At 36.4% G+C, this 13,908-nt stretch overlaps 3 protein-coding genes and 1 long non-coding RNA gene across 4 annotated transcripts; all 4 read left to right on the top strand.

Annotated features, from left to right (window-relative positions):
* The first annotated feature begins 1,281 nt into the window (after positions 1–1,281).
* LOC120282905 (glycine-rich domain-containing protein 1-like) lies at positions 1,282–2,107 on the top strand. Its single transcript, XM_039289736.1, has 2 exons — positions 1,282–1,600; positions 1,682–2,107. Exons 1-2 carry the CDS (start codon positions 1,391–1,393, stop codon positions 2,105–2,107), a joined length of 636 nt encoding a protein of 211 aa, XP_039145670.1. The 5' UTR covers positions 1,282–1,390.
* Positions 2,108–2,157: 50 nt separating this feature from the next.
* On the top strand, positions 2,158–3,056 carry LOC120282906 (glycine-rich domain-containing protein 2-like). The gene is made up of 3 exons (XM_039289737.1): positions 2,158–2,228; positions 2,336–2,537; positions 2,646–3,056. The coding sequence occupies exons 1-3, from the start codon at positions 2,158–2,160 to the stop codon at positions 3,054–3,056; spliced, it is 684 nt and encodes a 227-aa protein (XP_039145671.1).
* Positions 3,057–10,036: 6,980 nt separating this feature from the next.
* On the top strand, positions 10,037–11,541 carry LOC120282907. Its single transcript, XM_039289738.1, has 3 exons — positions 10,037–10,366; positions 10,551–11,469; positions 11,528–11,541. The coding sequence occupies exons 1-3, from the start codon at positions 10,325–10,327 to the stop codon at positions 11,539–11,541; spliced, it is 975 nt and encodes a 324-aa protein (XP_039145672.1). The 5' UTR covers positions 10,037–10,324.
* A 15-nt stretch (positions 11,542–11,556) lies between these two features.
* Positions 11,557–12,227, top strand: LOC120281885. The gene is made up of 4 exons (XR_005542825.1): positions 11,557–11,611; positions 11,700–11,782; positions 11,883–11,951; positions 12,051–12,227. It is a non-coding gene; the product is annotated as an uncharacterized LOC120281885 (long non-coding RNA).
* Positions 12,228–13,908: the final 1,681 nt, after the last annotated feature.

The raw sequence follows: 13,908 nt of genomic DNA on the forward strand, positions 1-13,908 counted from the left end.
GCTGTCTTTCCATCTTGGTAATCAGTGCCAACCTTCCTTTTTTTTCAAACTTTGGAATCAGTGTCAACCAATAGTCTTCTCTGTCTTTTCTCTCTCTTCACGCCGCTTGTGCTGCTATCCTCCCTCTATAAATATCCCCCCACAAGCATCTTCTCTCCTCTTCAACCATCACCTTCAGACTCCCTCCCCCCTCCTCTCTTCACTCTCACAAGGTTTCTCTCCTCCTCCTCCCTGTTCTCCAGTTTATTTCCTTTTTATTAGATTTTGTGATACATTAAATTAATTCTCATGTGCTGTGTCTAATTGTGTGTTAGAATGGAGAGAGATCAAGAACTCGAATGGTTTACTGCCCAGCAGATCACCATAAACTGATGATCTTGTGGCCGCCACCAAGAACCAGTTAGCATTCTTGGTTTGCTGTCGATAAGCACCGCTCTTTGTATGATGGACCTCTCCTGCACCGTGCTATCCACAGGTAATATATATATATATAGCATATATATCTATATGGATTTCTGATAACAAAATGGGAGCTTTTTTTCTTATAAACGCAGGTACAAAGCTTGTTGGCTCCCTTTGCTGTCCAAGTTTACTGAAACTGGAGCCACAAAAGGCTTTCTCATCGTCCCTTTTGACTGTGAATGGATATGGCATGTTCATCGTCTTAATCCGGTGTGATTCCACACTACCAATTTATGAAACTCAAGTAATATTAATTTCTTTTCTTTTTCTTTCTTCTAATTAATTTTCATGTTTGATATATATCCAGGTGCAATATAAGGAAGACTGTGAGAGACTGTTTGGAAGGATTCTGGATAACAAGAATGTCAAGTCTTCCCTTCAAGTGAGACCAGAATCCAATGATTATATGGGACAATGGTGGAACAAACTCTTCCCTTTGGAACCTTTTGAACTTGACTTGACAACTGATGATACTTCCCCAGCATGCAAATATGATGATGATGTCAATGGTATCACATATGATTTGGTTGCTGCTGTTCAAAGACAATCATCATTTTATCCTCATGTAATCAAAATTTCACCATTCATATATATGTTCAATTCCTCTTTTGTTTGTTTTTTTTCCCTACAAGTAATTGTTAACAAGCTAATCTAACACTTATTATTTTTTGTGAAGGTCTCTGGTGTAACCATGAAAGATGATCTTTTTCTTGAAGAAGCCTTGGCAAGATACAGAGGATTTCTGCATCTGATAAAAAAGAACCAATCATTCTCTTGTGTGCCAACCTATGATATAGATCTTCTGTGGCATTCTCACCAATTGCAGCCTGTTTCTTATTACAAAGACACTGTTGCATTGCTAGGAAGGTTACTGCAACATGATGAGACAGATGCAGGTGCAGATGTTTGTACAGATGCAAGCCAAGAGATGGAACTTGAATCTGCATTTTCAGAAACAAGAAAGCAGTGGGAGTCTTCATATGGTTGGAGTTACTGGAGAGCAGGAGCAACGTTTAAAGATTACAATCCATCTCCTGTGCTGGATTCTCCCTATCAACCTAATACTGAGATCAAGAACAAGATTACATCGCCGGAGAATAACAATTACATTAATCTTGTCCAATTGAAGTCTGTGGAGGTATAATGCTGAAATCTCTCTGTCAGTTTCAATGCATTGAATTTTTATGTTTTTTTATTTATAAATTGTGATTCTGCACAGGTTCTTTTGCAGGTTGTGGAGGTAAAAGACATACCAGAAACTCAACAGGGAAACCTTTTTGTGGCTTTTGCCAAACATCAGGATGATTCCTTCTTGAGTGGTAGCTATGTCTTGAAAATTCAGTCTGAAACTGAAGACCAATATGTTGCTTCTTTCCAATGTGAAGCTACAGGGGATCTGGTTTTGACTCTTATAGCTGATTCAAGATGCAAGTTTGCAAGATCTATTGAACCTATTGGAAAAACATCAATTTCAATTGACAAATTGGCTGGTTCAAATTCTAAACTGTTTCTACGGGATTGGCTTCAATTGGTAGGAAGTCATCAATCTGAATCTACAGAGAGAGACACAAATCCAATTTCCATTCTTGTTGTTATCTCTGTTTCTGTTCCTGTTCTGTTCCTGCTCCATATGTTTTTTACATGATCAAGGGAAAGTCCATGATATATAACTCATGTTTCCTCCTGTGTCCTGGGATGATTCCTGAAAATTATTGGACTCACTTCATTCATGGACATGGCAATGAAATCATCAGTCTGAAGATAAGGTGGGTATATATATATATATGCTTCATCATTTTATTTTTTTCCTTTTTCATATTTTTGCTAAACTTTAGGCAATCATCTTTACTAATGTTCTTGATACAACCATCAGGGATTCAACTTCAGAAATGGGAGAGCATGACAAGACAAACAAAAGAGAAGTCATTGGGATGACAAAGTTAAACAGAAAAGAGAGAGTATTAGCAGAATTTGAAGACAATGCATGGTCCTTAAAAGATAGCAACCTTGTTCTTATCCTCGACAAAAAGATCGGTGAAGGTGGGGATATTTTTGAGATTAAAGGTGATAAGCAGGTAAAATAATTGATTCTGAGATCAAACTTTTCTCTAACTATTTCCGAAGTAGCATACACTTCAAAAATCAAAAAGGATGACAACTTTATTTTTGTTTTGAAATCACAGATTAAACTCTTCCTGGGTAAAAAGTTGGAATATGAACCAGAAAACAACAACATTAACATTGACAAGGAGTATATCACAGCTGTGGAGTTCTCTGCTGATCATCCAGCTGGAAAAGCCTTGGCTTTGCTTGGTATCAAATCAGGGATTATGAAGGTCAATGAACGACGGTTTGCACTGCCAGCAGTAGTGTTGGCACTCATTATCTCAGAATTTTTTGAGAATGAAGGATTTGATACTTTCTACCTGAATGAAACTGCAAAAGTGCTTGATAATTATGGAGTCATGGCAAGGTGCAAGTCAAGCATAGATGTGCAAGGATGCAGGCCAAGTCTAGATGATATGGTTGCTGGAAATGGATGTAGGAAAGCAAAGATCCTAACAAGTTTAGCAGATTATAGAGGGCAAGTGTAGCTGATGGAAATAGTGGAAATGGTGGTAGCAGTAGCGTAAGTTGCGTTACAGATGTACAAGATGGAGACACAAGTGTAATGCAAGGGCAAGGCAAAGTAGGTGTTGACAGATGGCAGATTTACAAAAATGGCAAGATGTAAAGCAGGTGTGGATATAGAATCTGCAGGAATGGCAAGATGCAAGGCAGGAGTGGGTGCTGAATCTGCAGATATGGCAAAGTGTAAAGCAGGAGTGGGTGCAGAAATTACAGCAATAACAAGGTGTTTGGCAGGACCAAGTCATTGAATCTGCAGCAATGGCAAGGTTTTTGGCAAAATCAAGTGTTGAATCTGCAATAATGGCAAGGTGCAAGGCAGGAGTGTGTGCTGAATCAATAGCAATGGCAAAGTGCAAGGCGAGAGTGGGTACTGAATCAGTAGGAATGGTAAGGTGTTTGGCAGGATCAAGTGTTGAATCTACAGCAATGGCAAAGGTGCAAGGCAGGACTAGGTGCAGAACCAGTAGAAAAGGCAAGGTGCAAGGCGGGGACTAGGGTGCTGAATCCATGAGAAAATGGCAAGGTGCAAAGGCGGGGAGTGGGATGTAGAAATCTACGAGATATGGCAAGGTGCTAGCGGGGAGTGGATGTAGAAACTACAGCAATGGCAAGGTCCAAAGCAGGACCAAGTGCTGAATCTGCAGCAATGGCAAGGTGCAAGGCGGGAGTGGGTACTGAATCAGTAGGAATGACAAGGTGTTTGGCAGGACCAAGTGTTGAATCTGCAGCAATGGCAAGGTGCAAGGCAGGACTAGGTGTAAAACCAGTAGAAAAAGCAAGGTGCAAGGTAGGAGTCGGTGCTGAATCTACAGATATGGCAAGGTGCAAGGCAAGAGTGGGTGTAGAAACTACAGTAATGGCAAGGTGTTTGGCAAAACTAGGTGTTGAATCTGCAGCAAGGTGCAAGGTCGGAGTGGGTGCTGAATTGATAGGAATGGAAAGGTGTTTGGTAGGACCAAGTGTTGAATATGCAACAATGGCAAAGTGCAAGGTCGGAATTGGGTGCTGAATCGATAGGAATGGAAAGGTGTTTGGTAGGACCAAGTGTTGAATCTGCAGCAATGGGAAGGTGCAAGGCAGGACTAGGTGCAGAACCAGTAGAAAAGGTAAGGTGGAAGGCAGGAGTGGGTGCAGAATCTGCAGCATTGGCAAGGTGTTTGGCAAAACCAAATGCTGAATTTAGCAGCAATGGCAAGGTGCAAGTTAGGAGTGGGTGCTGAATCAGCAGGAATGGCAAGGTGTTTGGCAGGACCAAGTGTTCAATCTACAGCAATGGCAAAGTGCAAGGCAGGAAGTGGATGCTGAATCTGCAGGAATAGCAAGGTGTTTGGCAGGAGTGAGTGTTGAACCTGCATCAATGGTAAGGTGCAAGGCAGGACTATATATAGAACCAATAGAAAAGGCAAGGTGCAAGGTAGGAGTGGGTGCTGAATCTGTAGGAATGACAAGGTGTTTAACAGGACCAAGTGTTGAATCTGCAGTAATGGCAAGGTGCAAGGTAAGACTAGATGCAAAACTAGTAGAAAAGGTAAAATGTAAGACAGGAGTGGGTGCTGAATCTACAGAAATAGCAAGGTGCAGAGCAAAATTGGATGCTGAATCTGCACAGATGGCAAGGTGCAAGACTGCTAATGCTGATGTTTATGAGAAAGAATGACAACAATGGCTGTCCATTATGATGTAATGGATGACATTTGCTGCATGTTCTTGTTCTAGCTCTCTATAATAATAATAATAATAATAATAATCATAAAACGGAATGGATTTGTTCCGATTGCAAACCGTTGATTAGTACTCACTAATTGATGTTGTGGTTTCTATCTAACTCTCTTTCAATGCGGAATTTTATATATACCATCACAAATATATATATATATATATATATATATATATAAACTTTTCAAAAATCATTACTAATTAATCTTTTCTTTTTATTTCTCTTCCTTAAAAACATGAGGGTTTTTTTTAAAAAGTGGATAAACCACTTCAATTAAAAAAAAATAGAAACACTGAAACACACACCCATATAAAAAAAATCACAAAAAACAATCAAACACCACAAGTAGTGGAACAAAGCAAATAAAAAGACCAACCACCACAAAAGAGATGACAAGACTCTGTTCACAAAAGAGAGCACATCCCCCTAATAAATGAGTGGTTTATTTTATTTTATTTTATTTTATTTTTAAATCATCACTAACATCACGCTCAAAATACATTAGATGACTATCAAAAAGTTAAAAAATTAAGTAATTAATTTAATTCATTTAAACGTTATTATTCATACATTACTATTCAAGATAGGATAAGTAAAAATATGATTCTCAGTCATATTAACAGAAAAATGTGTAATTTTTATTTATTTGACATAATAGTAATATAACTGGAATAAAACATTATTATGTTTACATAACTCAGAATCTTTATATTGTCAAATCTTTTTTTTCTAAAATACCCTTACCTAAATGAGCTAAATATATCAAAATTGTAAATATCAAAGTCTTTTTATAATAAATAAATTTTATTATTAAAAAAATAATTCTTAATAATATTAATTAAGTAAAACTTCATTATTTTAAATAAATATGAATTTTTCTTCAACTTAATATTTGAAAAAAATTACAATTAAATGCTTTTCTTACTCTTAACTAAATATTTTGATAAATATATTTTCATATAAAAGTATCTGTAGACAGAAAAAAAAAATTGTTATTTTTAAATTTTAAAAAAAAAAAGTTGATATTTTCAATATTTTATTGAATTTGAAAGAAATTTCAGCATTCCGAAAAAAATCACATTACCATTTATTTAGTTAGTAATAATATTACCGATAATATTGCCTAAGTTATCAGATTTTGAAAATATAATATTCCCATTATAAATAAGCAAACAAAGTTAATCCTACATTACCAGTAATATTGTTCAAGTTATTAGACTTCAAAAATGCAATATTCCTACCATAAGCAAACAAATATTGCCCAAACATCCAATGGCTCTCTCCACGGGACATGCTATGTACCACATGCTATTTCCTTTTTTGTATTTTTGATAAACTTTTTAGCAATGATCTTTACTAATATTCCCCGACCATCCAACGGCCCTCCCCAACCACCCTAATAATATTTTTAATATCAGACAAAAAAATTTAATAAAATACTTTTTATAATTTTTAAATGTTTGCAAGTATTTATTTATTCGATTTATTATTTATATTTTATCAAGATTATTGAAATTCATGCCATTATTTGACACCGATTTTTCTTCATATTTCTATATACAGCAACTTAGCAAGATAAGAATCATTAGATGAAAAAAATTGATACAATACTGGTAGTACATATTTTTTTTATAAAAATTTCAAAGAACAGACTGAATATTATGGTGTATTGGTTACGGTGACTTATCGAATACTTATTAATTTGGTCAAACATCATGTGGCGATCAGACCTATTACGTGCACACTCAGAAAATTTGTAAAAACTAAGCTTGCGCGAGATGGGGATCGAACTCGGGAAGCCACGCTCGACACTCGAGGCGAATACCCTATGCAAGGGACCCGATGCCAATAGACCAAATGGTCATTGACGAACCAAACTAAATTAATAAATTTCCTTACCATATAATTCTAGAAGGGAAAAAAATAACATCCTCCTATAAAGGATATAATTAATCATGAATAAATAGTACAGTCACTAAACTAATAGTATTAACTCAATAATTTTTAATACTCGATTTACTTATTTATTATTTAAGCAACAATAAGGAGTAAATTTTTTGCCAGGTTACTTAAGTTTGGGGTTGTTTCTTTTTGGTAACCTTGCTTTAATTTGTATCAAGAAGGCTACTCAAGTTGTGTTTGAGTTACATCGGCAGGTCACCCCAACTAATCCGGCCAATGTATGCTGATGTGGCACCCAAATTTACACAGTCAGTAGACATGACGCACTCTTCATTCCAAGCTGGGTAGCCACCTGGTGGTTGTAGTCCTCGTCAGCCAAGTGTGGATGAGTTAGCATTCCACATCAGATGGTGGTAGCGTGTCTTGGAAAAAGCTCTCCCACATGTCATCAAACCCCCATTGTCTCGAGAAAGCCAAAGGGAGACAAGACAAGAGGAAGAAATCAAGACAAGAACCTCCTCTTCCTGGTCTGAAAGGGAGTTAGGGTTGAGAAATAGTTGAGGGTTTCGATGGTGTTGGCCTAACTTCTCCACGAGGGTGACTGAAGGGAAAGTCTTCGCTGCCGGAAAAGTAGTAGGGGGAGGTCTTTCCAGTGAATATGGCTGTAAATTGGGAGGTACGACACGCGTGGGATGAAGCCCCCGAGTACTGTAAGTGTGTTCTTTTGGCCCTCTTCACATGTTGCCGATTTAGTGTCTATTCTCCTTTTTTTTGTTGGTATTTTTGGTTGATTGTTTGTGTGGGTTTCTTGTTTGTGTTTTGTGGCATATTTGTGCTTTGATGCCCTTTAAGTTCCATTTTGATCTTTGTATGTTTTGATAATTGGAGTCAAACATTTGGAGAAATCCCTAGTAAATTAGGTTTATGAAGATAATGATGGGCATGGCCTTTGATCTGAATACTTTGTTTGTAGGAATTGAAACAAAGTTCAGATTGATGATTGACGGCTTGCAACTAATGTTTTCAAAAGTTTTTTTTTTTTAAGAAAAAAATATTTTTCTGCAGAAGGTAAGATGAGAGGTTAGTTTTATTGTTGAGATTCTTAGTAGCCAGCAGATCAGTTTTTTAGATAACCATGATTTAAGATAAAATTTTAGATTCTGTTTGTGGATTCATAATTTTTTTTTATTAAGATGTTTCTCTCTGTATATATGGTTTCTCCTCCATTAGATCATTCCCTTTGTTTCTTTTTTTTTTTTGGCCCAAATTTCATAATTTTGAGGTTTTATATGATATTTGTAAATAATTTTATGACCTTAATAAAGTAACATAGTCTTTCAACAGATCTTATTGTACTGATCTCTTACACCACACATCAAACATTTGCACATGTAACGATGCCATAGATATCTCAATGTCAACATTTGTTTTATTGTAATGTGGAAAAAAGTTTTGTTAGGTTACCTAAGTTTGTATATGTTTCTTTTCTCGTAGCTCTACTTAAATCTTGTTGGACGTGTATAACATGAAGTTGTTATGTTGTTTTTTTATTAATTGAGTTCATGGAGACATTTCCATTCTTTTAATTATGAGATTGTTATGTGATTTTTAAGGTCCTTTGCCTGGATGGAGAAATTTTTTGTATTACCTCCATGTAATTGTCACAATTGTTGAGTGAATAATCCTTCATGTTATTCCCCATTTCGGTTAATTTTTTTGTTTTTAATTATGCATCTTGTAATGGGATCTTTATATACTTGATTGAATGGAGATTTCTGTGTTTGGAGATATCTTTGTGCATTGGTACATTGTATTTTTGTATTTGATTCCTAATTTTTGGATCATGAGCTATAGGATTGGTTCCTAAATTTTTTCCTGTAAGCTTATGCCGTTAATTTTTGCCAATAGTTGTTTTGCCTAAACTTTTTTTTTAAAATGTTTTTCAATCTATTTAGGTCTTGTTATCAGTTGGTTTGAAACCATTTTTTCATTGCTTGGAACTAATGTTGTCAATTCTTCTATATTTGTATAAAATCCCTCTAAGAAAACACATGTGCCATGAATTATTTCCCTTAATGACACTGAAAAAATTACAAGTATCAGGTTGTTCAGTCTTGCCATTTTAATTGAACTTTAAACTTTTGTGAAACAGTACCAGACACTGGGTTATTTACCATAAAGATGCATTACAAGCTTGGTGAAGTAGAAGCCATAGTAGGATATATTGATTATTGTCATGCTGACCAGATATCCAAGGTAGAACTAATAGCAATGGCCAGGGAGTTGAATTTGAAGATTGATGGTTGTTCCATTTGGTGGTTAGACATAATAAGTAATGATAGAGGTTACAAAGAGGTAAAAACTGACCTAGATGCCCTAAAAATGGCTAATTCAGTAGAGTGTAGCAAGGAGATGTGTGTTTGTGTTGGACTCCCCAATGGTGGAAAACCTATGATGGAGGATGAAGAGGATTCTGTACATGATGAGAACATGGAGGACATTCTAATTAGGGGACATGGCAGAAGGAATAGTAAAGATGATGAGTGTGACTTTGAAGACTCAGATTATAAATTCAGTGATGATGGTGAGGAAGAGGAGATTAATCATGTTGGTGGATCAAAACAAAATGCTAACATTGCCATTGAAGCTACACAAGTGGATTATGGTGATTTTGCAGAATCTGACTATGCTGACTCAGATGGATTTCAGTCATGCTCTTCAACAGATGAAGAAGATGTGTCCCCTCCTAGACCTAAGTACTCTGAGTTCAATGAAGAGATTGACATGAGGAATCCAGTGTTTAGAATTGGGATGAAATTCAGGAGCTTCAAACAGTTTAAAGATGCAGTGAAAAATTATGGCATAAAGAACAGATATGTTATGAATTTTAGACCCAATACAAAGAAAAGGTGCAAGGCATTTTGCAAGAAAGGATGCCCATTCTATTTGTGGGCATCACCTATGGTTGATGACAAGAATACAATACAAATAAAATCAGGTGTCTTGGAGCATGAGTGTGCTAGGGACCACACCAATAGACATGTGAGTGCTGACTGGATAGCTAGACACTATCTTGAGCAATTTAGGGCAGACTCAAATTGGAAAATTTCTGGTATTGTACAAGCTGTGAAGATGAATCAAGCTGTGGACATCAACAGATTAAAAGCTTATAGGGCAAAATGTATTGCACTCAGGTAAACCTTTCTTTGTATTTTCATATGCATATTGGGTTTTCTTAATTCTGTTTTTTCTGTATTAAATAGGATTATAGATGGTGATGAGGCATCACAAATGGGCAGATTAAATGATTATAGGCTGGAGATAATGAGGACACACCCTTCATCAACATTTATTATTAAGACCGATGAAGAGGTCTTCCAAGGTATGTATATCTGCCTTGCTCCATTAAGAGCAGGGTTTTTAGCAGGTTGCAGGCGTTTGGTGTCCCTTGATGGTTGTTTTCTGAAAGGAGTATATGGGGGACAACTTTTGTCAGCTGTGGGGATAGATGCAAATGATTGCATCTATCCCATTGCATGGGTTGTAGTCAACAAAGAAAACAAGGAGAACTGGACCTGGTTCTTGTAGTTGCTTGCACAGGATCTCAGAATTATGGACAGCCATATATGGGCCTTCATGACTGATAGGCAGAAGGTGAGAAATATAGGTTCCATTGCACATATTTTAATTATTTCAGTTCAAAACTTTAATTCTGATCATAGGGACTGACTGACTGCATTTATTCTATGTTGAATTTTACTCATTCTCAATGTGCTATGGTTGTGGATGATGGTGTCATCTTGTCACTGAATATATAACCTAAACCTACCCACATTAGGGACTAATGCCTGCCATAGCTGAGCTATTCCCCTATAGTGAGCATAGATATTGTGTGAGGCATATTCACACCAATTTTAGGAACACATTTAGGGGCAAAGCTCTGAAAGATCAGCTTTGGTCTTGTGCTAAAGCAACATACAAGGCAACATATGATAGATCCATGGAAAATTTAAAGGACATGTCTGTAGGGGCATTTCAGTACATACAAAAGATTGAACCCAAACATTGGACTAGATCTCATTTCCAAAGCCAATTCAAATGTGATATCCTATTGAACAATCTATGTGAAGTTTTTAACAGTCAAATATTGGAAGCTAGGACCAAAGGGATTATCACTATGAATGAAATGATAAGGACACAATTAATGAAAAGAATCCAAAAAAGGAGGGATGAAATGAAGAAAGTCACTACCACCCACTGCCCTAGAATTTTGAAGAAACTTGAGAGATCTAAGCAATTGAGTTGGTTCTATACCACCACATGGTCAGGTGGAGACAAGTACCAAGTACTAGGCCCTGATGGTCAATTTGTTGTTGATAAGAAAGATTGGTATTGCTCATGTAGGAGGTGGCAACTTAGTGGTATTCCCTGTGGTCATGCAGTGTCTATGTTATATTACAATAGAGAAAAGCCTGAAGACTACCTGCACTCATGCTATGAAGTGAGAACCTTTATAGACACATATAGGCACATATTAAACCCCACTCATGACAAGGACTCATGGCCAAAGAGTGACCAATGTCCCATTATCCCACCAGAGCCAGTGAACAATAGGAGGGGCAGGAGAACTATACTAAGGAGGAGAGAAATGGATGAAAACCGTGGTTTTACCAAGGGGAAAGTTAGTAAAAAGGGTGTGAAGAATAAATGCAGCATGTGTGGTGCAACAGGACATAATAAGAAGATTTCATGGGCAGGTTGGTGTGGTTTTTATTTTTTTTAATTGTTCTCTAATGCAATTTAAATCTCATGTAGTTAACCAAATTTAGTTTTCATGTATAGCAGGACAATACAAACATGTCAGCAAGAACATCACTGGCACAAGGTTTTGTGGCTGAGGTAAGCCAATATTCTGTACAATTTGATTAAATGGTGCATCAATTAATTAGGGTTGTTCAACCTGCCAAACAAATACATACAATTGCAGAACCACCATTACCTGAATTTGATTTAAACACACGGCATGTCAGCAATGACCTAAGTGGTGCAGTTGGTGCTTCAGAAACACAGGTAAAATTGGAATTTCTTTGGGGGATTGAATGATTTCAATTATAGGTTGCCATTATCTAAAATTGCATATGTTTCCAATCTATTTTTTAAACATGTACAGATGGTCATAATTGATGAGCAACCAAGGACCACTGCAAAAGCAGCTGTTGTGCATACTGTAACATCACAGGTGAATGGTCTCATTCATTCACAAATTTTCAAGTGTTCATTCATAGTATTTTTCAACTAATTAATTATGTAATCAGCTATAATGCTCAAATTTGTACAGGCACTCCAAAAAGGAACAGTTTCAAGAAGGCAACTTGATGCTGGGCAAAGGACTCAACTGCAACAAAAAGATGGAAAAGAAAGCAATAAGACAGGATTGGTTCACAACAAGAGGAAAGCATGGTTACCACCAGGAGTTGGATCCTCTGCAAGTGTAGGTGACACTTATAGGAAGGCACCTTGATGGGATTAACTGTCATTTTTTTTCCTTTTTTTATAGAACTCTGCAGCATCTATGTATCTTTTGTAAAGCTGCAGCTCTTATGAGGAACTTTGGAAATTTTTGTATTTATGCAGCCTAGTTAAGTAGTTAAATGTTGCACCTGCTATGGGGGGTTCCAGCTTTTGTAAATCTGCAATTTTTGTAAACTTCTGGAAAACATGTACCTATTGTCAGGTCTATATTGCAAGGAATTGTATCTTGTGTAAAACTTCATCTTAATTATATCTAAAGTTCTTATTATTCTTTTCATCTTAATTAAATCTGCAGCTTATGAAATAATTAACTTCTTTTTGGCATGTGAGAATTATAATTAAATCTGCAACAGAACCTTCTTCAACATTGACAAGCTGCAAAGTTGCATTATATGTATTTTATTTTTGTTAATATTTATATTTAATTTTTTATGTGTATTTTTCTAATTTACAGCTCCTATAATAAAATGTAATTTTCTTTTAAAAATGTGGTTTTCACAAGGCACATACAATTCAAAGTGCCACATGGAAAATTTTGCAAGATGATTTTGCACAAACAATCCACAAGGCACAAGAACACCATCTTCTCAAATCAACAACACCAACCGAAATTGATAGTTATGCATTCCATCCATTTTTACAAGGGAAAAAAAAACCAAAGGATCGCAAGAGATCAAAAGATGTGAACAAAAACCAAACACTATAGAACACCAATTAAAAAATCATCCGAATTTTGGCAAATAAAACCCATAACTATAACACAAAAAAGGTCCACTACAACCGGTCACAATGTCCCTTTGCCGGCAAGCCCGTGTAAGTGACTTCTAGTCCTCCACAAACACAAACACTACTTCACTTGTCATCATTGATGTGCCCACTAATAGCTCACACTCCATCTCGCAAGAATGGTGTGCGCAGGCGACTAGCCCTTCTCCCTATGGCACACGGCGCCCTCCCCTGCCTCCGGATTGCAAAACCTAGAGGAAAAGAAGAAGATCAACTATTTGATGTGGAATGCTGACTCATCCACACTTGGCTGACGAGGACTACAACCACCAGGTGGCTGCCCAGCTTGGAATGAAGAGTGCGTCATGCCTGCTGACTGTGTAAATCTGGCCGCCACATCAGCATACATTGGCCGGATTAGTTGGGGTGACCTGCCGATGTAACTCAAACACAACTTAAGTAGCCTTCTTGATACAAATTAAAGCAAGGTTACCAAAAAGAAACAACCCCAAACTTAAGTAACCTGGCAAAAAATTTACTCCAACAATAAGCATGAGACAGTAACTGTTTATAACCAATAATTTTATTATTAGCCATCCCATAACTCCATATAACACTCCATCACATTTGTGTTCTCCATTACTTGTACTGCATGAACTAACTCGTACTGATGTACTACTCTTTATTTTTAGGATGTTGACTTCTTGTTAAAACGGTTGGCAAGCTGACGCCATATGTTTCTCAATCATCTCCGCTTCTTGCGAAGATAAACACGTGACATAAGCCACTCTAAATTATTTCCGAAATATAAAATTAAATTTCTAAATATGATTGAGGTTTATATATATATATATATATATATATATATATATATATATATATGTTAATATTAGTTTTTTTTCAGAGAATTTTATTATTGGATAAAAATAACCGTGTCA

Source organism: Dioscorea cayenensis, chromosome 18 (genome assembly GCF_009730915.1).
Source record: "Dioscorea cayenensis subsp. rotundata cultivar TDr96_F1 chromosome 18, TDr96_F1_v2_PseudoChromosome.rev07_lg8_w22 25.fasta, whole genome shotgun sequence".
Classification (NCBI taxonomy): Eukaryota; Viridiplantae; Streptophyta; class Magnoliopsida; order Dioscoreales; family Dioscoreaceae; genus Dioscorea; species Dioscorea cayenensis.